This window comes from Coloeus monedula (genome assembly GCF_965178545.1).
Source record: "Coloeus monedula genome assembly, chromosome: 3".
Lineage (NCBI taxonomy): Eukaryota > Metazoa > Chordata > Aves > Passeriformes > Corvidae > Coloeus > Coloeus monedula.
In genome coordinates, this window is record NC_138783.1 from 47,678,706 (window position 1) to 47,701,561 (window position 22,856).

Sequence of the window (22,856 nt, forward strand, 5' to 3'; positions counted from 1 at the left end):
GTTCCTTCCTGACCTGTTATGAAATAGTCTTACAGCTAAATAATTTGCTTTTTGTTCATTAAAGTTGTTAAGCTTTTAGAAATGTTCTTAAGAATAAAATATTTTAAATCTTTGGGCAGGAAGTCATTACAAAAATTACTGTGCAACATTTGAAAGGCAAAGAGATCTTTTAATTTACTAATGTGATTTTAATTAGAGAAATTGAAAGGCTACTTTAATTGCTTTAGTACAGTAAAAATGAAATTTTCAGCTAAGTCTTTCCCAAATGAACTATGTCCTTGGTAATAATGAAACTTCTTGTTCCAGAAAATTTCGATGCCACATGGCATATTATTCATGAGTAGTACATGGACATTGAATTTTTGATGTTAAAAATGTAATCAAGTTGACTGTTGTGTTAATGTCATTTTAAAGAAAACTGCTTTAGATGTTTTTGTTTTATATTGCTTCCCTTTTGGGAGAATTCTGTCTCACATGGGCATCCTTGCTCTCAAAGCTGCTCTCTGTAGGACAGTGTTTTCTATGCCATTGTGCCCTTTTGTGATGCTTTGAGATCTCTTTTTGTATTTGTTTTCCCCATCTGTCGTGGTTTAGGAATGGTACTCTGCAATTTAGTTCTCTCCCCCTTCCCCCCCCCCCCCTCCCCCCCGAGACTTTCCAAACCACACTGTCACACTGTCTTCTCCCCCTCTTCTCCCTCTGCCCTTCACCCCCTGGGTGGCCAGAGAGGAGAACTGGATGCACAAAAGGCAAAGATCACAGCTTGAGATAAGAACAATTTACTGGAAACAGCAGTGAGATAAGAAAACAAACAGTAGCAGCAGCACTATTAATAAGAAAAGAATATAAAAAGAGAGAATGATTCATGTGCAAAAATGGTCACTGCAGAGCCTGCCTTGACCACAGCCAGGTTGTTCCTGACTGTAGAGGAACACCCTGCTTCTTGGAAATGAGAGAGGAATCCCTTTTCCCTGCCCCTGGCAATGATGTGAGATGGTATCAAATAACACAATGTCTTGGTTCCCTCCCCTTGGTCTGGGCTGGAACCAAGGCACCATCCTCATTTGTTTCATTTTTCAAGAAAACCAGTTCTGACAACCTTCGTTTTCTCAGATAAATGTCTTCCTGCATCTGGCCTGTTCCCAGAAGCTGTTCAGTTCATGCCCTTACCCCATTCAGAATGCCATACAGCACCACCTGTGGAAAACCATCTTCTTCCTCATGCAGCCTGTTTCTGAGAGGCACTTGCCCTTATGTGTCAGATGAATTTATCATTTTTTACTGAAAACTGTCAGAGCTGGGGTAGGTCGGTGTCTGACGTAGTCAGGGGGCTGCAGTCCTTGATTGGTCTGTTGGTGGCCAGCTTGCCAAGGCAGGATGCCAGCTTGCTCCAGACAGCGACCTTTCTTGCCACTCCTGTGGGGACTGCCAGTTTTTTTATAAATGCAAATGTACACTGAAGTCCATTGATTCTGGAACTGCAGCACAAGTCTGTGCATACAGTAAATCTTACACCAAATCTAAGGCAAAAAGCCTACATTACCTATATTACCTATATTGCCTGTATTCTCTGCTGTCCTGCAGTGCTCTTGTCATATTCTGGCATGAGTGCAGAACTCCAGTGCCTCGGTAGGAATTGTACAGGATCTTACAGTGGAAAGGCTGAAGCAAAGGCTTTAAAAGAAAAATGGTGAAGTGTTTTCTGGAGAAAAAAGCCTGAATGTGTGCTACACTGATTCAGAGCTCTTAATTTCGTTTTTGTAAACGTCATATGTATTTGTTTGTAAATTCCAGACTGTGAGCCATGCCTTTGGTGAAAAGGAACATTGAACCACGGCATCTCTGCCGAGGAGCTCTGCCAGAGGGAATTACAAGTGAACTGGAATGTGTAACAAATAGCACCCTTGCTGCTATCATACGCCAGCTAAGCAGCTTAAGTAAGTATCTGTAACTTCCTGCAAGTATTTATTTGATTAATGATGAAAAACTGAAGAGATGAAAAATTTAAGATGGATTGTTTTAAATAGCAAAATTATGGTATGGGACATTACCACTTATGTATTGTAGTAATATGCTATTTCATTGCTTTTATGCTCTTCTGTATTTTGGAGTTTATTCAAGAAGCAAAAAGCCCAACCCAACCCTCCCCCCACCCCCAAACCCCACTCCAAAAAGCAAATTAGCAAAAAACAAAACAAGCAAAAAAACCCCAAAAACAAATTTAAAAAAACCCAAAAAACACCACCAAAAAAAGCCCCAACCAAAAAACTGGAGCAAAGAAAACCAGAACTTACTTCTAAGGTGAGAGAAATTAGTGCAAGAAACAAGACTAGCACTTGAGTTCTTCTTGCCTTGCAGTTTTACAGGATTGAGCCAGCAAACTCTTCTGCCTCCTGGCATCAAATGACACATTCGACTGAAATTTTAGTTTTTCGTAATGTGCTAATATTTCTTAAGTTTCCTCTTTTATATATATGTGTGTGCTCAATTCATATGAATGAAATTAAGCACATTGAAAGGATGCCATTTGCTGAACAAGCCTGCAGGCTACCATTGAGGCAGGCTAACATCAGCTCTGTACAGAGTAGCCTACACACCACACCTGTCAGGTGACACCACCACTAGCAATTCTAGAAGCATGACTGGAGTGTTTGCAAGATGAACAATATTTTTAATGAAAGGGATAAGAGATGTTTTTCAGACAGTGTTTAACAATCAGCAGCTGTTGTTTGTGCTGATAACGCTGGTCCTAGAAAAGAAATTACTGCTTCATCAGTTGCTTCACTTTGTAAATGGAAGTGGTTTAAGACTGGGAGTCTGTATGGAGCTCAGACTATGGGGCCCACTGGTGTTCAGTTTATGATGATAGAAAAAAGTGCTTAGGGAAAGAGGACAAGAAACACAGCATTTCCTCTTTTCAGTAGTCAGTGATTTAGCGATTTTTCTGAGCTGGAGGTCCATCTGAATCATCCTGTGTAATGAGCATTTGTAAAACTGTCACCTGTGATGTTGCTTAGATCTGTTGAAATAGGGATTGCAGCTTTTTCTTGGCCAGTGACCTGTGGCAGAATGTTCCACAATAGAAGTTGACCTGTTTCTTCTTTTGATACCTTCTCGTTCTGGTGTAATACAAAATAATGAAAGGTGCTTTTATCTTGTGCATTTCCATAATAATTTGTGATTTTATAAAGTGTTTATCCTGTTCTCCCGGTGACATTTTTCCAGGTTGAAGTGTCCTGATCTGTTAGTGATCTTCTCGAATAGAAACCATTTTGTTTTTCTGATCACTGTTATTTCTGCTTTGGATATGTAAGTTATGATATATTGTGGGATTTTTAAGATGGAGTGTTGAGGACTTCAGATAATATTCAAAACAGACTTTCTCTGTTTTGTCATTATTTCCCTAAAAATTTGTAGAATTTTGATTGTTGCTAAGCATTGAGGTACTATTTTCAGATAAGCTTCCAAGCTATCCTGTGGTCTTTCTTGAACAGCAGCTGATGATTTAGTGTCTAAAGTTATTTAGAGTTAATTTGTGTTTGTATTGTCATTGAGTTTCATTTACTGTTTTCTCAGGCAGTTGCACAGTAGTGACATCCTTAAGTTTCAGAAAAGTTAGAAGAATGGCTAATGTTCTAGGTACACTAAAGGATACATGCTAAGACCTCATTTTGGTATTGTGCCATGATTGTCCAAGTGTAGATAATACACTTTCTACTTGGACTTGCTAGGAATGTGTACAGCTTTCATTTATCCAGATTTGGTCTTGCGGCTAATCTGTTATACTGCCTGTTTACATCCTCTTATGATTGTTGCTGAGGAACTGACTACTTACATCCATATCTTGCAGTTCTCCCTCAGTGGATTTCTAGGGTCATCTGAAGTCTTTGTAGACAGCCCCTAAAGTTGTTAGTGTCAGGTTAAAGATCTATGCAAATAAATGATGTGTCCTTAGTCTTAACAGATGAATACATGGTATTTAACAAGTGAAATGTATCACCATTCTTATCCACAGTCTGAAAAATGTCATGTTTGCAGAGGGTTTATTCTGCAGACAGCATTTGCTTTGCCTGTCTTTTGAGCCAGCTGGGAGCAAGGAAATGATCATAGAAAAATGCTGTGCTGGAGCTGAAGTAGTATGTCCTGCTGACAACATCAGAGCTAGCTGGTGTTTCCACAGCTTGAGGCATAGAGTGAGCAACTTCAGGTCTATCTTGCAGTCACACTGGGTTTTTTTTGGTGTTGCACTGTGAATTCAGTGTGGATTTTAAAAACTGGCAGGTCTGTACTGTTGCATACATATTTGGCGTGCTTTTACCTCTGTTCTTTTCAGGAGATGTTAACAAGTTCCTATCCAAAGGGAATGTGCTCTCAGGAGAGCTTTTTCTGTATTATGTTTTCAGATTTGGGTTTGTTTCCAGCCAGCTGGCTTGGAGCACAGGCAGAGTGAGCAGCATTCTGTATGAAACTGTGCACTTTTATGTCAGGCAGAATCTTGTCTAGGGGATTCACCTCCACTTGGGAGGAGAGAATCTACTGGAGGGGAAGAACAGGGAGCATTTTCAGGCTGTACCTGTAAGTACCCGGGAGGAAGTGTAATCTGTGGAGACTTGGAAGAGTTTCTCCTTCATGCAGAGAAGAACACCCACCAACTTGCCCTTTGGTATTTTCCTGGGTAGATTGGCCATTGGCTCAGTTTCACTGGTTTTCACGCAGGCCTGAGCACAGTGCATCGGTGTCACTACCCTCTGTAGTACTGCTGAATCGGCTGGGTTGGAAAGGTTGCTTTTTTGCCGTTACGTATCTTGCTAGTGGTATTGTGAGAAAGGAGATCAGAATCAAGACCTAGTCAGTAACAGCCTACCACTTTTGCATCTTTAAAAAAAGAGGAGGGGGAAAGCATGATTCTAATGTTTCTAGTTAATCCAGTTACAAATGGGTGGGTGAAATCACTGTCTTCTATAGTTGGAGGGAACCTTAGAAGGAAAGACTGCATAATTTCTTGGTGGATTTTTAAATTAATGGGTAGGTTGTCCACATGTTGGGCAACACCTAATGTTTTAAAATTATTGTCTTAGAGTACCAAAATCAGCTCTTAAATTGAAAGATATATGCTTGCAATTTCAGATAGGTTTTTTTTTTTCCTGCTTGTTTCTGTTTTGTTAAAAATCTAATGTAAAAGATGGCAACATAGCAAACACTTGAAGTATTACTTTATTTCTAAAACTTACTGCATCAGATTAATCACAACAGCGTGTCCAATACTGCTTTACTATGTCACTGTTTTCACAGACAGGAGATTGACAATCTGTCTTCCACGTGTTCTAGGCTAGCAAGTGTTTAAAATAAACCCAAATATTAAAGAAATATGTTCCCACTTTGCCTTCTGAAAGATAACTGACAAGCATCCATCTCTTTGACTTCTCTAGGGCTGATGTGTTTAATCCTAGAATGTGGCAGTCCTCCCTCAGCAGGCTGATTTCAATATATTAACATAAACTTAACATCTATTAAAATTGATTGAGCTGTGAATACTGGTGGCTGAAGAATGTAATAACTGCTTTATTTAGTTGAAGAGCTGAAAAGCTTATTTTTTCCGTAGCTTGGAATAACATCTTCATTTGAAGCAACTAAATCAAGTGGGGATTATAAGTGAATTTCAGCTAGCTGCTGGGAAGCACTTAGAGAACACTTTAAGTGTGAAGGTGGTTGAACTCTGGCACGGGTAGCCCAGAAGACTTGTGGAGCCTCCATCCTTGCAAGCGTTCAAAACCCAGCTGGTCAGAGTCCATTGGCAACCTGCTTTGTTTCATTGTGCTTTGAGCAGGGAATTGGACCAGATGATTTTGAACTTCAGCTATTCTGTGGTTGTGTGTGACTTTTGTTGGGGGAGGAGATTAGGAGCAGGTAGACAGCATATCTTTCTTATCCACCTTCCACATATATATGAAGCAGAGCTTGCATACACTGGCATATCTTAACATTTTGGGTCAGTTATTGGCTGATCTTACACGTAGTAATGAAAACTATTATTGGTAAAATCCTCCATTTGAAGGCAATCACTTCTTCTTTTGTGATTCACAAACTGTTTTCCAAAATGTTTTAGTCTAGTTGTTGTTTCCTCCGCCTCCACCCATGTAAGTGATCCAAGAAAGGGGCAGATTGTCCTGTTGACTTCCTAAAGGTGGCCATTTTTTTTACATTGAATTACTGTCTAAGGATGGGATCTTAACTGAAATTTTCATTGTATTTTTACTTTTCTTTGTGAAGTATTAAGGTTGGTTGTTGGACCCTACTTTGAATGTCAATAATGACTGTTCTTTTGGAAGTCATTGTCATTTAGGTGGTTAATGCATATTCCATATTCTTCCAACTATGAGATAGTTTTACTTTGCCCCCCCCATGTCAGCTCTTTTCCTGATACAGGTCATAACAAGACAAACTTAATTCAGAAGCAGGGGTTTAACATTTATTTTTGTTTAAAAAGCATGGTTAAATGCAGGAGGCAGGACTTTTCTTTTTACAAGGATTTCTTGAAGGTGTTTGGCTGCAGAAATTGTAGAGGGAGACATCTTAAATGAAATAGCAGTATCTGGGTAGGCAGGACCATCAGTTCAGTGAGTGGGAGCAATGAGTTTGGGTGGAATCTGAAATTAGTAGGGGTAGTTCGGGGGCAGGCGAAGTATTAAATTGTGGATCTGGAACCAGTGATCTGGAGTGGAGGAGAGTTGTGGACTGGGGCATAAAGAGAGTCAGACTGTGGATGAGTATGCCAAGTTCTGTGGGAGGACTGGGAAAGGAAGGGCCATGCACAATGATCTGTGCATCAAGGAGGGATTTGGTTTATCATGTGGCACCTTCTGTCCACTGTAGCACTTTTAGGGAAGGGCCTGAGGCTGCAGATCTGTACTAGGCACTGGTGAGGTCACACTTTTGAGTACTGTGTCCAGTTCTGGGCCTCTCAATTCAGGAAGGACATTGATGTGCTGGAGCGAGTTCAGAGAAGGGCAACAAAGCAGGTGAAGGGTCTGGAGCACAAGTCTGTGAGGAGCAGCTGAGGGAGCTGGGGGTGTTTAGCCTGGAGAAAAGGAGGCTCAGGGGAGACCTTATCACTCTCTACAACCGCCTGAAAGGAGGGTGTAGCCTGCTGGGTGTTGGCCTCTTCTCCCAGGGAACAAGTGACAGGATGAGAGACATAGTCTTAAGCTGTTCCAGGAGAGGTTTAGGTTGGACATTAGGAGGAATTTCTTCACAGAAAGTGTGATTAGATATTGGAATGGGCTGCCCAGGAGATTGTGGAGTCACCATCCCTTGGAGGTGTTTCAGGAAAGACTGGATTTGGCACTTGATACCATGGTCTAGTTGACCCTGATGGTGTTTGGTCATAGGTTGGACTCAGTGATCTCAGAGGTCTTTTTCAACCTTATTGATTCAGTGATTTGGTGATCTGGACTGGACTGTCCACTCTCACAGTGACTGAGAACATACAGCATGTGAAAGGGAGGCTGAAAAGGTTGTGCACTAAGTCCAGTGTGGCCATGGGTAAATGTGGTCAGTGCCCTCTGACCCTCTCTCAAATGACACCAGGGACAGCAACATACGCACTCGGCATTTGTAGAGATAAGTGGGCTGCCTTGCAGGAGAATCCTGATTTTGATCTGTTTCACTCTGCTTTAATTTTGATGTTGGCCTGTGCTTATGCTTAAAATTAAATGTTAGCTACTATGGATTGCAAGATTTTAATTTCAAAATGTACTTCAGAAGCTTTTATGGACTGCAGTAACTTTAGGCCTTTTCATCACAGAGGCAGGTTTTAATGCTCAGTTGTCTGTCAGTTGGCACTAGTTCAGTTACATAAGGATTAGAATTTTTAAGTCTCCCTGTGTTTTTAAGAAGACTACTAACCAGGATGTCCAGAAGAATCAGGCAGAATTTATGATGTATTTTGACATTTTTGTACAAATCTGTTGCCCCAAATTTTGCTGCATGACAAACTGCGCTGTTCTAATCCTACAGCTACTGTGTTTTATTATACTTCATGATATTGAAGCCATTTGTCTTGTGTTTTGTAAGCCACTAGCAAAGGGATTTCCTTGTCTATTTTCTTACACAGGCAAACATGCTGAAGACATATTTGGTGAATTGTTTAATGAGGCCAACAGCTTCTACATCAGAGCAAATTCCCTCCAAGACAGAATTGATCGCCTTGCTGTCAAAGTCACCCAGCTGGATTCAACAGTGGAAGAGGGTAGGTAATTGCATGAAAGCATTGAGCCAGAAGTGATGTTGACAAGACAACAGTATTTAATTGCACAATAACCTCTGTCTTTTCAAAGTAATCCTGTGCCAATATTTCATCTTGTTGTCTCAGTAAGGCAAGCTGGGAATAATCACTTTAGAAGAGCAAGTAAAAATATTCTTGAGTCAAGAAGCCCCTGTAGTAATGGAGCTATTAAGCTGCCTTTTTCACAAGGAAAACGTTGAGGTTTTGAGTGTAGTAAATCATAAATGAATAAATATAGACCTTACTGGAAGTAAGTCAGAATATTGGAAAAGGTTTGAGACACTGGGTGTCCCTGTTAATTTCAGGGTAGGGTAGTCACAAAGTACATTAGTAGTATCTGTTCTGTGGTCGTCAAAGATCTTACAATACTCTGTATCTAAACAAGGTACTTTGTTTGGATGAACTAGGTGAAATTTTTTAGGGGGTTCTACTCACTAGAAACTGTATTTCCTTTAAAAATATTTCCTGCTTCTGCGCTTGGTCATTCACTTAATAAATACACAGTAAAACCAAAGGATTTAAGTAACATCATTATATTGTTTGAAAGCACTTATTTGGGTAGATAAAGCATTTCTCTGTCTAGCTTTAGAAGCTGTTAACATGCATCTTGGCTTCCATGCTACATGTCTGAGCCAGCCACTGCATATACTTCCTGTTCAGATGATTCCTGACATTTACTAAAATGTAAAAGCTTTTTATATCAGGACAATAGGGTAATATTGACTCAGTAGTAGTTAATGCTGCTTGTGATATGCAGTTCTCATCTTGGTTTTGCTGCTTTTTTTTTTTTCCTCCTCCGCCCCCCCCCCCTTTTTTTTTTTTAAGTGCCTCATTAATGTCTCATTAGTGTTATACAGTACCACCCAGGTAGTTTTCAGAGTTTGGAGAATAATTAAAAGCAATCTATTGGAAGAGGAAACTAGTGTATGGACTGAGAATTTAATCAGTGTTTATTTTAAATTGACAGCAGTTGTTACTCTTGCATTGCTAATCATGCTTCATATTAATAAGCTGTATATACAAACTGCTGTCACCTTAGTGTCAGTAGTAGATTTTCTTAGCTATTTCACTGTAGAAGTTGAAGTCTATAATAATTCATTGTACTGTCAGAAATAGTATGTTTCTGGATAGCTTCGGCATTTAAGCAAAATGCCAATTGCAACATTGTTTTAAAAAGCCCTTCAGATTTGATTGCATCAGTGATTTCATATATTCTTAGCTATGACTAATACAGTGTATTTAAAAATATTTAATATACATAATACTACAGCTGAAAAAAACATTAAAAGAATTGAGGTTAAGCTTTCAAAAGCATATAAATAACTTACTCTAAAAATCCCCAGAAAAAGGTTGGGTTTTTTTTTTTCACTCTTTTGAATGTCTTCCTATAAACAAGAATGAAACAATTCAGATACATACATCTAAAAAAATCTGCCTGAAAAACCTTATACTTACAGGCAGGTTTAAATAGAAACTACTGTCAAAAATGATGTTTTGATACTTCATATGATGTGAATGGGGGAACGACTACTAGCCATGAATTATTCTATTTTTAATTTTTTGCTATTGTAAAACTTACAGAAGAAACTCAGTAGTTCTTGGAGTCAGATGCAAGACCTCAGCACAGATAACAAAAATAGTTGGGCAGAGAAGTCTGAGTGGGATTTGGTGTCCCTCATGACAAATGATAACAGTGCAAGATTTCATCCCTTTTTCTTTTTTTCAGGTCTTTAGTATACTACATTTTTGGCCATTACTGTTCAGTTACCTTGTGAAATTTCTCACAGTTTGTCCTTGAGACTCAATAAATTAGATGAATGGGCAAGAAATATTACATAAAGTGTCAGTGGGAATAAAAAGACACTAAGCCAGTGCATTTTGTTTGCACAAGTCCTACAGCTTGCACTCCTATAAAACACTTGGATCAAATCCAGAAGAGGTCAGTGTAATTGTAGACAACCCAGTGAAGACTTCAGCATCCTGTTCAACTGTCTAAAACCTGTATTTCAGGGTGCTTAGGAGTGGAAGATGGTATCAAGAGCTTACTGCCACTTTTAAATTGTGATTGGCCTTTACCTGGGTCTTCTCTAACAATGATTGCTGCATCTCATGAAAACTTAAGAGTGAAAGAAAGCCCTGATAAAAGTGACAGGAACAATTAAAACCAACTTAAATCTTTCATTTGAAAAGGAAGAATGAAAAGCCTGGTATTGTTTACCCCAGGGCTGTGTATGAGAAGTGCAAGTATTTCTCTCTGTAGAGACATGAGGAAAACTTTAAAGTAAGGAGTGTTCAATTATATGGGAAGACTTAGAAGTTGAAAGAGAGTAAAATAAGTGGAATTCTCTCTCACAGGAGGTTGTTGCAGCTGTAATTTAATTATACTCAGAATGGGCTAAATGTGTATGGATACCATGTGTAATTATAAAACACACTGTGTTAGAGGAATACCAGACCTTGTGTTTTCAGTCTTGAAGCCAGTCTTTCTGCTGTTAGAACTCCATGATAAACCTCATAAAAACGGGAAGTTGTTGAACATCTGCATGTGACAGCATTCTTGCATCATCTTCCAAGACACAGTCCATGGTCCCATTATTTTAAGTGAGGTTCTGGACCAAGTGGGACTTAAATCTGTTTTATTGTGGTAATTCTTACATGCCTTTGCACTTAAATATCAGGATTGTCCACTAAGGAAAAACCTGTCTTTCTATATCTTGCTGAAAATATTTCAAATAATTAGTGAAAAATGGATGTTGTTTATCCACTTCCATTTGTTTGAGACCTGTGGTAAATGTATTTCTGTTTCTAACAGTATCCTTACAGGACATCAACATGAAAAAAGCATTCAAGAGCTCAACAGTTCAAGACCAGCAGGTAGTTTCAAAGAACAGCATTCCGAACCCGGTGGCTGATATTTATAATCAAAGTGACAAACCACCACCTCTGAATATTCTTTCACCTTATAGGTAAGGAAATATTGATTGTTTACCTTCTTGTACTTGGCCCTTTATTTCCTAATTGTATGCAGTGAATTATAGCAGAAGGGAAATGCTATATTGATTACTGAGATTTGATTTTTCAAGGACTTCCTTGTTCATGGAAACAAAAATTGCTATTGACACACTTAAAATTGTAAGTCATACATAACAAAAATCATCATATTTCAAGACAAGTTGTACATGGCAGCACAGGAATCAGAGAACATGGGCCACTGATTATGTAAAAAAGTGAAAAAATTAATACACTAAACTGGCTTCCTTGGTGTCTTTATCCAGAAAGTTGTATTTGTTGCTTTTGTCTTCTCACTATTCTCCCTCTTGTCCCCAACATATACACAGGTGTGCATACAATCTGTACCCTTCCTTTTCCTGGTTACTTGCTGGTGAACAGAAGAGCAGCAAGCAGGACTGTGTTTTCTGTTTCCTTTGCCCAATTCCATTATTGTTGTTCATGAAATGAGTGCAATTTGTCTGAAGGGTTGTGGACAACAGGGTTTTACTGTGTTCTTCAACTTTTGAGAGGTACTACGTTGTGAGGTGTCTGTATAAAATTCAATCTGCAATAAATAGATGTATTTTTTAAGAATGGTATATCAGAGCATTTGTAGTGTATTTAATTTTTAAGAATTTTTAATTGGAAGGTAAATTTGTAGGCTTTATGACTGAAGGATGTGCTTTTTCTCCTGCTGCAAACAGTGGTGGTACTTGTTTATGGACATCCAGTTAGTAGGGGTTGTTATTGATCAGCTTGAGGCTTGGATGATCATCAAAGGTAAGTTTTCTGTATTTAAAACATACTAATTAATGTATTTTTAGCTTTTCTTCTGCTGTTTTTCCAGGGATGATAAGAAAGATGGATTGAAGTTTTATACCGATCCTTCCTATTTTTTTGATCTTTGGAAAGAAAAAATGTTACAAGATACTGAAGATAAGCGAAAAGAAAAGAGGAGACAAAAGGTAAAAGCAGAAACATAATAGCACATTTGTGCATTACAATTTTATGTGCAGTTGTCCAGGCATAAAAATTGCCAGGTCATACTTAGTTTGTGTGCATGGAAAGACTGTTCCTCTCTGTGTGGCTGTAGATTCAGAGCATTCCATTTTTATAGCTTATCCTGTCAATTTTAAGAAGGAGGCAAATTGAATTTTAGGAGCACTGTAGTTATCTTCCAAGATACTTTCTTGAATCCTTTGCCAGTATCTGCTTATTGGTACCCAGAAAAATGGCCTTGTTGTGCTCCAGAAAAAGACATTGTAATAGGAGAGGAAAGGAATTGGAATTACAGCGTTTTCCATTCTGACTTCCCATTTTTTCCATTCTGATTTTAAAGGAAAAAATACAGATGCTCTTATAAGAGTTTATAAAATGACTTGAACATTTCTTTATTCCTTTAGAATGATTTCTACAAAACTATGTATTTAAGTTGCCTTTAGACTTTATCTTAGGGCAACACATCCTGCTTATTTCCATACGTGGTATATTTTTGTAGATTTTAATTGTCTTCTTACAGTCTACAAACCAAATGCAAATATGCCCAATGCCAATCATGTAGGATTATAGCCATACATGGCAGAAATACCCCTTGATAAATTCTAGCTGAAGTTCTATTTGATTTGATTAAATATATGCCAAGTCCAACTAAGAAGAAAGCAGCATAGACTTGAGTTTGCATGGATGCAATTCTCTTTGTGACAGGAAGAAATCTCAGTTTTAGCTTTTCAGAAGATGGTTTGCAAATGAGCATTTCATGATCTGGGTCCCTTAGAGAGCAGGATGGTTTGGGTGAGATGTCTCCCAGGCACACTTTGTTCCACAGGTTGCTGAGCCAAATGTCCTTTTTCTTTTGTTCTTGTCCTTATGATAGCAGAATCCAGAGCATTTGTTAACAATTTGGTAGCTGAACTTAAATTTTCAATCTATTAAATGAGAATTCTTTACTCAATTTGTACTCTGCAGAAGCACAAAACTTGATAGATGTTGAGGAACTGTGCAAGTGAAATGAATGTGTATTGTTTAGCAAGTTACAAGCTAGACATCCACGTGCCCTCCTACTCAGCTGATGAAATGCAGCTAGTTTTTAGCCTCAATTTTTCAGGTGCTCAGTGAAATCTGAGTGAGTCCCTGCACCAGAGAATCAGTTTTCCAGTATTATTTTGGTAATTTGCCCTAAGTGCTGAAGCTGTTGCAGCAGGAGGTTTGTGAGCAGTTTTATTTTCTTGCCTCAAATACCATGCTTTTTGTTTCTGTATACACTTTGATTGAAAAATTCTAACTGGCTTCCTCTGATTGGGCTCCTTCAGGTAAACTTTTTTCTGAAGAAAACTGTAATTTTGATTCTTTAAAATCTGTGTAGGCAGTTTGTTTTCCTTTCAGTAGATCAGTGTCTGAGAGTTCAATGTAGTTTTGACTTGGTATGTATCAGTAGTATTCTGAATTGATTGACTGTAGGTGGGGCAGTTGTAACAAAGGAAAGTTGTTCTAATTTGCTTTTTATTGTTCCTGCTTTTTATCTGAGAATAATTAGCTATTTAAACAAGTAAAAATTTTTAAATTTGGAACACTCGTATCTCAGAAATCATTCTTGATTACTTGTGTTTTGATAGGATTTTATAAATTTGTGCCTCCTGCTTCCAGTTGTTTGAAAGTATTGAAAATACTTTCTGAAGCTACTTTCTGTTACTAGCTCTTAATTCTTTATTAAGATGATTGTAATATCATTTGCTAATTCTTGATGCAAATACCAAACTTAAAATTAACTCAACCTTATTTGAAGGCTCTAATATGTTTTGTGTTTGCTGAAATAATTTCCTGACAGCTTCAATGATGTACCTGTTTTCTGGCTTGATCTACAGCACCCACTTGTCTGCCATAGCTTCTATTACACTTGGTTTAAAAAAAGTAACTCCTCTTAATATTCCTTTAATTTCCTGAGAAATATTTCAAACTGTAGTTATCTAGAAAGGCTTCAGCTCTCCTAGAACTCTGTCATCTTTGCCCTGGGTAGTAAAGCTAGAGCTGTCACCATTGTCAAGGGCATGAAACTGCTACTGGAACAATTTAAAATTACTCTTAGAGGTATATTTAGCTTTGTCAGCTGCTACTAATAGGGCTGCCCCACTGTTTTGGAAGACATTTAATGTTTTAGAGATGTATCGATACAGTATTTAATAAAAAAATCACTACCAGTAGGGTTTAGTACTGCTTGAGTAAAAAGGATTCCAGTGTATTTATTCATTAGCATGCATACAGATGCTGGTCTGGAACAACCTATCCAGCTGAAATCTGATCCAATTAAAACCAGCTAAGCTTTGTGTTTATTTTTTGTTGTATATACATCCATATGTATTTACCTTTTCATAAAAAAACCAATGATCTCTTTAACCTTTTAAATAGTAAGCAGTAACTGTAAGCAGTCATGTAAGCACTCGTGGTTGTACAGGAATTGTATAAAAATGTTTGTCTTCCCAGTGGCATCAAAAGGTGGATATTTATTTTATTTAGAATCTTGCAAGAAATATGTAGTTGTGACTCCTAAATGACAAAATTATTGTTCTGAAAGAAGATAAAACTAAGTGTTTTCGATGAACCAAAAGGCTTACTTGGTCTTTCTCCTCAAATCTAACAAGACTCAGTAACAAAATCTTAATAAATGAATCAGGATAAAAGTCACAAATTAAAAAAACCCAAAACAGTTGCAGCAAGTAATTGAAAAAGACAGATGTAAAGCTTTTAACAAGCATATATGCAATCATGGCAATTAGAAAAACTTTATATATTTAAAATAAAGCATGACTGAATCTGTGTCCTTTCTGCTTCAAATCCTATATTGGCAGAATTTGATGTGAAAAAGTGGTTATCAAATGTAAAAAGGGTGTGATTCTAAAAAGTTTGTGGAGGAAAAATATTTTGGGAGAACTGATGAAGAACCAAGATGATCATCTTTATTTAACATAAATCAGTCCAAAAATCTGTTTACTGTAGGAATGAGCAAGAGTTGTCAAAACATTTTGGTGTTGAAGTCTTTCCTGTCATTCTTAATGTTAGCAGGATCAGCAGGTCCCTCATGCAAACATGCACGAATGAGCAAGAGATCCAAAACAGGGGCAAATAAGCCATTTGGTAGTTTTTTGTTAGTTATGTAATGCCAAATATTATTTCAGAATTATTTACTCAGCACTGTTCTACTGTTGGAGTAAAAAACCTGTGTTCATCTGTGATGCACTTTTTGTTGAGCTAGCTTTCCAACTCTTATCCCCTACTTTGCAGGCCTAAATTCCAGGGAAAGGCTTGCCTGCCAGGGTTTGACCGAGCTCTTCTCTCAATACAGTTCATTGACTGCATCCTCAGAATAGCAATATAGTTCTTTCATGAGAAACTATTTTTCTAGCAGCCAAAAGCCTAATGCCAACCTACTGATAGAAAAAACATGTATTCTAAGGTGTGGGTTCTAGAGCTGATTAAAAAAAACTCTATGAACTCATGAATACTGAGAAAAGGAGTAGCAGATAAATACCCTTCTCAGTCTGAATTGAGCAAACTTGTTCATTTTTTGTGCTGAAGCACCAGTATGATTTTTATATACATACTGAGTAGTCAGAAGTAGGTGAGGACAACATTTCTGAGGTGTGAAAGCATTGAGACCTGATATTAGGAGATCTTACTATCAGTGAGGTAAAGATAAATAAGTAACATAAACACTGACATTGGTTGAGCCTGGGGTTACACTGAAAAATATAGGCAGACAAGTTTGCCATGAACCTATCAAGCTGTAATATACTGCTGGCCTGGGTATTACTGACTCACTGCAGAGAGAATTAGTGTAATTCATTTTTATGTAAGATAATGGGAAACAACGATGAGGAGAAAGTAGGAGGAATTTCAGTAGCTAATCATATTTAAGGAGGGAGAGGATGTTAAACAAAAGTAATTTCACATAGACTGTGGAATAGGAAAGTGTGTCCTTCTCCATACTTCCCCAGGTCCTCTTGATTGTGACCATAATGAATAACCCTGAGCTTATTTAACATTCTCAGAAGTTTGATTTGCAGGAGATGAAATTACAAGTGCTTCAGGGTGGTCTAAATAAAAGACATGATGTCAGAAGAAGTTAAACTTTCTGGCTTTTAAAATTGGTCATATTTCTGTATTACGAAAACCAGTAGATTGGTATCACAGTAGCACATGTATCATACAGAACAAAGGCAAATCAAAAGTCCTGCTGCTAATGAAGTTCATAGCATAAGGAGATATTCTTATTTTCAGTGCAGAGAAATTATATGAAGACTTGGCTTCATCTATAAATCTGGTCTTATTTTCATGCACTCTAACTGCATTTTAACCAGCTTTTTTCCTTTCCTTTTTTCTCTCTCTTTGCATGCTTTATTTCTTTTGTTTGGCATTAGGAGCAAAAGCGTATAGATGGCACCACCCGTGAGGTGAAAAAGGTTAGAAAAGCCAGGAACAGACGCCAGGAGTGGAATATGATGGCATATGACAAAGAGCTTAGACCTGACAACAGGTTGTCTCAAAGTGTGTACCATGGAGCATCTTCCGAGGGATCACTGTCCCCAGATACTAGGTCTGTTTACAGCAAAGCTGTTTGTTATACCACAGTTGTATGTTCAGCAATACTGAGTAGAATTAGGTGTTTCTACAGGATGGGAATAGTTAGACAAAACATACAATGCATGTTTAAAACATTTCTTTTCAAAATTATTTTAAAGCATAAATGACATAACAGATTCTGTAATGATTTTTTTCTTCCTCAGCTTCACATGAGCATTTTGTCACCGTAATGTCATGCACTGCAGGGGAAGAAGTGTTTGCTTTCTATTTGATCTTCAGTAGCTGTAGTTACAAAAGCATTTAATCCTCTACTAGATAATGTCAGTAGCTCTGCCTTAGTGTCTCATTTGTTGTTTGGTGCTCTGCTGGTAGCTTAATAAATATTTTTCTGTGATCTACTCAGTCAAGAATACTTTCGCCTGTAACAGAATGCTTCAGTGGGAGAAGAGTTCAGCTTATTGATGTTATATTAGTCTAAAAAGCAAGCTACAAAACCAGATGAGATGTTATTGCTTGAAATAACAAAAATCTCTGCTTAGAGATACGCAGCAGAATTCATCTTCATTGACTGAGATTCCCTTTGAGCTCAGTGGGAGTTCCTTGGTGTGCATTGAAATCTTAGTTTTTTCGCTAAGCTGGTCTCTCCAGAGGATTTTCCCACTTATTTTATTTCCTCTGTCTGTTGTGATTAACTACTATAATAAAGATAGAAATAATAGAGTCCACTGGAAAAAGTGTTTAAATTGTTAAATGGCCAGGTTGAGGAGGTAGCTACCACTGCAAGAATATGGACTGCTAGCTTTAGTCCACTGTCCAGTGGGGATTGCTTTAAAAAAAACCTACTCAGAACTTTGTAACACTGTGGTCTTTGTGAAAAGTAATGAACTTGTAATTGAAACATAGTATTTGATATTGCTATTGGTCGTTGAATAATGTATTAGACTCCCTGCCTGTCTGAAAAACTTTGTTTGTTTTTGACAGTTTCTAATGCAAAACTTCTGTCTCCTATTAGTCTTAATGAAGCACTGCAGACTGACAAAGCTTTCCATAGGTTGATCTAGTAAAAGAGTAAAAGGTGTGGATTTTTTCATCAGGAGATCTGTTTCACACTATTTGAGTCTTTTTTTTTTTTTTTTTTCCTCAGATTTAACACCTTGCTTCCAGGATTCCTGAGTTTAAATTATCATGTAGAAGTGCTTTGTTTTTGTCTCCCTGCAGTGTCAACATGTATTTGGCTGTTTGCAGATATCTGCGGTATTTGCAGTCTGTAGGATTTTTTCAAGCAGAAATTGTAGGATGCATCTCTGTGTTGGATTTTGATGTTGTGGCATGACAGATACCTTGTATTTATATAAGCCTTTCATATTTTATAAATTATGGGGTGTTTTACATTTCAGTGAATCAGATATCTGAGATTGAATCCTGACGTCTGTTTCATATCCATGAAGGGTTAATTCTGCGAATGATAGTGAAGAGAAGGCTTTTCTAAAGTAAAATAAAACCCAAAAACCAAAACCGCTTGTATTTTTCACTGTTTGCTAATTGTAAGACTTAAGCATTAAATGTTGACATCGCAGTGTTTGGACTGTGGCAATTTACAATGTATTTGTTATACTTATTGTACTTTAGAGAGAGAAACACAAGCTGAATCCAAACAGAAACCAGCAAATTAATGTGAGAAAAGTAAGAACAAGAAAAGAAGAGTGGGAGAGAAGGAAAATGGGCATTGAGTTCATGAGTGACGCAAAGAAAATGGAACAGGCAGGAAGCATGAAAGAGGACAAAATGCCCAAAGGGTTTGTTATTTTGTTTTACTCAAAGCCCTGGCTTTTTGTTGCTTACCTTGCTTCCAGTCTCGCAGATAAGTGCATCAGTTTACTGTGTTCACTAAAAGCCAGGCTGCACCATTGTTCATTACTAAAACAAGTCTTCACAGTAATGGGATGAAAAGATACTTTTGCTCCCTCTCTTGGGCTTATTTGACAGAGCATCCTAGACTTTGTATCTTTATGAACTCTCTGCTCAACTAATACTTATATTTCCCAGTTTCTTTAAGCCTTTCCAACAAAATTAATTGTGCAAAGAAAATAAAAAGCATTTTCTAACTTTTGAAATTGGGTTTCTCTTCATTGGTGAAATTTGTACTTCTGCATAATTGCAAGTGCTTGTAGTATTGCTTTTCTTTTTCTGCTGCCATCCGTTAACTTGAGGCAGGCTGGTAAGTATTATAATTTCCAATACTGGACTATCAAAATCATTGACAAAAACCATAAGCTTCCTTATGGCTACTAAAATTCTTGTGCTTTCTGTGGACTTAAAAGGGAGCGGTGCTTGATAAATCGGGGAGTCCTCTTGCAAGGAGAATAATGCTGATTGTATTCTTTTTAGCTTTTTTTGTCAGTTATTTAGATAATGCCCTGTTACACTCACATAATCTGTTCTTCTGCATCAATTTACTTTAATTTTAGGTCCCATGCATCTGATGTTACAGATTATTCTTATCCTGCTACTCCGAATCATTCCCACCATCAGCAGATAGCAATGCCGTCATATGGAGCAGGAGATGGTCCCCAGTACATGGCAGCATCCCAAAGCCATGAGCATGAATACAGACCACCCTCCACCACTGTACGACACGCCACATTGAACAGACCTCAGCAACCACCTCCACCTCCACCCCAGCCTTCAGATGGCCAGCACAGCTCAGTACCTGTGGTACCAGCAGAATATGGGTAAATCTCCTGATTTATTCCAGTGGATTCTTGGCAAAACCAGAGGAATGCACATTTTTCATAACTATTGTAATGTGTAATGCATCAAACAAAAAGACCCCAAATACACTAGTTACCTCCTTTGGGAGGACAGAAGAAAATTGGTATAATTTCTATGTATGAACTGAATTTAAGTGAAGAAATAGTGAAAGCAGAAATAACCAAGTGTGTATTGAATATGGTGAAGTCAGCTTGGTTGTAAAATATTAAGGGTGCCTAATACAATATTGAAGAGGGAATAATTTTCCTTTAAAGTGGAAAGTAGTTACAGGATAATTTGGATAATACTTTAAACTTCAGGAAATGTGCAGAAAGAGTATTGTTGATTGTGGCAGTCTCTCCTGCATCCCCAAAATGACTTTTTAGAGGAGTTTGTGATCGAGTTGGAAGGGGTCTCCTCAGACACAAATTCCATACTGCCACAGGAGGAATGCCACTTTTTAATTCAAGATAAGAGATTTATCAAACCCCTGTGTAGATACTTTGCCTGAATGCATTCTGAAGGAAGGCTTGCTCCAGACTACTGGTTCTCCTGTAGCAACAAAACATCTGTTTTCTAATGAGTCTGTGTCTGTCCTTTTGTGTAAATAGCTTAAACTTTCAAGTTGTAACCCCAGGAAAGCTGTAGTCATTCTTGCCTGTATTGTTTTATACTATGCAGGCCAAGGTTTGTCATCCTTGCTTGATGCATCCTGGGATAGCATTTGCCTGATTCATGGCTATCATGCTGCAGATGACTCAGTTAGGAGTGACTGCTCCAGCCTGCCCTTTCTGTGTTGTTTCCAGTGTGTAAGACATGGTTGTGCTTAGTCCTCAGGTCCGTGACCATTGTTGGGGTGTTGCAGTTGTCACATATTGGCATGTGTCACTCAGTGTCATCAGTCACTTGGTTCAACTCCTGTCTCCTGTATCTAATTCTTTACCTACTTCAAAACTTACAAATTCTCATCTGTTTTCAGCTTAAGATTTCTTCTGATGACATTTTAAGAAAGAAATGAGCTCTTCCCTGTGCTTCCTATTTAAAGAATCTATCAAATGTATCAATTTAATTAAATGGTATTTAAACTGATAAACTTAACCAAAGAAGCACATGAGATAGATTTACCTTTGGGTAAATCTTCCCTTTCATACTTTCCATTGTTCTCCATGTCTGTGTCCTCTGTTTTCTCTTGGCCTTCTATGGAACTGAAGGGCATGGTCTGCAGTTTTCTTAGTCCCTTCTTCATTGAAGACTTAGTACTTAACAGTCCCACAGAGTAGAAGTTTAATAATAAATGCAGCTTTATACTTAACTAGGCAGGAGAATTAAGATAAAAAGCTCACTTTATAGAGTGCTGAAAGGATATTGTCTTTAACTTCAACATTTGTCTTAAATCTCAATGTATCACCAGTATTTGACAATTCATACACATATAATCACTTGCATATTTAAGCCACTAGTTTAAATTGCCTTTGATTTTTGTTTTACCTGAGGTTGGATGAGTGTAGTTTAAGGGGCGATGATTCTGCAAGTCCTAACTCTGAATGCATTAAATATTTTTGTTCTGTTTTATATAGGATGCTCCCTGCTCAGATGGTGGATTATTACAATCCTACAGGTCCTCCCCCTCCGCCTCCCCCCCCTATGATTCCTTCAGCACAAACTGCATTTGTCAGTCCCCTTCAGCTTCCTGTGCCACCTTCCCATTCCGGACTGGTCACTGGCTCTACATATGCAGCTACTCATCCTCCTCCTTCTGGTGGGCTTGTTGTCACTGCTCCTCCTCCTCCCGGCCCACCTCCTCCCCCTCCAGGCCCACCTGCTGCAGGTGCATCCCTCTCTTCCTCCCCCATGCACGCTCCTCCGGCGTCGGAGGCGAAGCAGGCACCGATGAGCGATGCACGGAGCGATCTTCTGGCTGCCATCAGGATGGGTAAGTGCACACTGAGTTTTAGGTATTCCTTTTTTTCAATGAGAGCACGGTGTTTTCCACTGAAATGAGTGTATGGCTTCTTTTCCCAGCTGGGCAGATTTCACTAACCATAGGTACCTGCCACACACCTGTTCTGACATTTGTCAGCCATGATTCTGGATCATTTTCTAACGCCTAAAGATGCACAGCTTTGTCAGGCATGTTCTAGGGTTTGTGTGGACATAATCTAAAGAAAACAGCACTTGTGTTCATTATGTAAAGTGCCAGTAGATGTACGTGGATTTTTGCTTCTGTTCAGAAGAACTGAGTTACCCAACACCAAGCTTCAGCCCACTGATTTTTCAACCAGTGACTAATGGCTCTTCCTGACCTGGCTTACAATATGGAGCTGTAGGTCTAATGGTATTTCCAAGTACAGTTTTGAAAACTTCCATCTTCAGATCAAAATGGCCTGTACAGTCTTGAATATTTAGCTTCAACATACTGTTAACAGTTTTAGAAGTCCAGAAGTATTCAGTTTCTGAGAAGTAATTCCCATCTGCCTTTTTTGTCTTTCCCTCTTCCTTGCTCAGGGAGGCTCTCTTAACTCAGTGCTTGCTTTCTTTTTTCCCGTTCTTCTTCCTGAGTGTATTGTTGGAATACAACAAACTCAACACCAGCAGCGTCAAATATGAAATCTCTTGCCTGAAAAGCTTTGTCTGAGAGTAATTGTCTCTGCAGGAATCCAGCTGAAAAAGGTGCAGGAGCAGCGTGAGCAGGAGGCGAAGCGTGAGCCCGTTGGCAATGACGTGGCCACCATCCTGTCAAGGCGCATTGCTGTGGAGTACAGCGATTCCGACGACGACTCCGAGTTTGATGAGAACGACTGGTCAGATTGAACGTGGTCCAAGCCTACTGGCAACTACATTAAATACTTGGCTTCAGTGATTGCTTTCTTAGCAAGATGTAAAGCAGGACGTTGACATGTATTAAGGCTAGTGAGGGAAGTGCTAAAATTGAATTGGTATTATTCAGAATGCTGTAGCTTAGCAACTCTGGTAATAATGATGTGATTATGCTTATGCAGATCAGAAACTTGTCTTACTTTCAGTATTTACTGCATAATACTTAAGTGCCACTAAATGTAGCAACTCTTGTGCTGCGTGCAAAATATGCTGCAGTTGTTGCACTGTTACAGAACCAGCATTTTATTTTACTTTCCTGTTCTTGAAGGGATAAAATATATTTTTTTGACTTTACATCTTATTCTTTTAATTATGTAAGCAACATAGATACTTGTGAATTGGTCTGGTTGTTAGTCTTTGAGGGCAGTTAACTGTATGG

General features: G+C 38.3%; 1 protein-coding gene across 2 annotated transcripts; it reads left to right on the plus strand.

Annotated features, from left to right (window-relative positions):
* Window positions 1-1,804: 1,804 nt before the first annotated feature.
* On the plus strand, window positions 1,805-22,411 carry WASF3 (WASP family member 3; the record flags this gene model as incomplete). 2 transcript variants are annotated; one of them, XM_082277678.1, is made up of 8 exons in its annotated part: window positions 1,805-1,937; window positions 8,114-8,248; window positions 11,097-11,250; window positions 12,123-12,240; window positions 16,687-16,862; window positions 19,318-19,581; window positions 21,178-21,533; window positions 22,254-22,411. In XM_082277678.1, the coding sequence occupies 8 exons, from the start codon at window positions 1,805-1,807 to the stop codon at window positions 22,409-22,411; spliced, it is 1,494 nt and encodes a 497-aa protein (XP_082133804.1). The 2 variants fall into 2 exon arrangements, with proteins under 2 accessions (XP_082133804.1, XP_082133803.1); XM_082277677.1 differs by lacking the exon at window positions 16,687-16,862 and adding an exon at window positions 18,479-18,645.
* Between the last annotated feature and the right edge of the window lie 445 nt (window positions 22,412-22,856).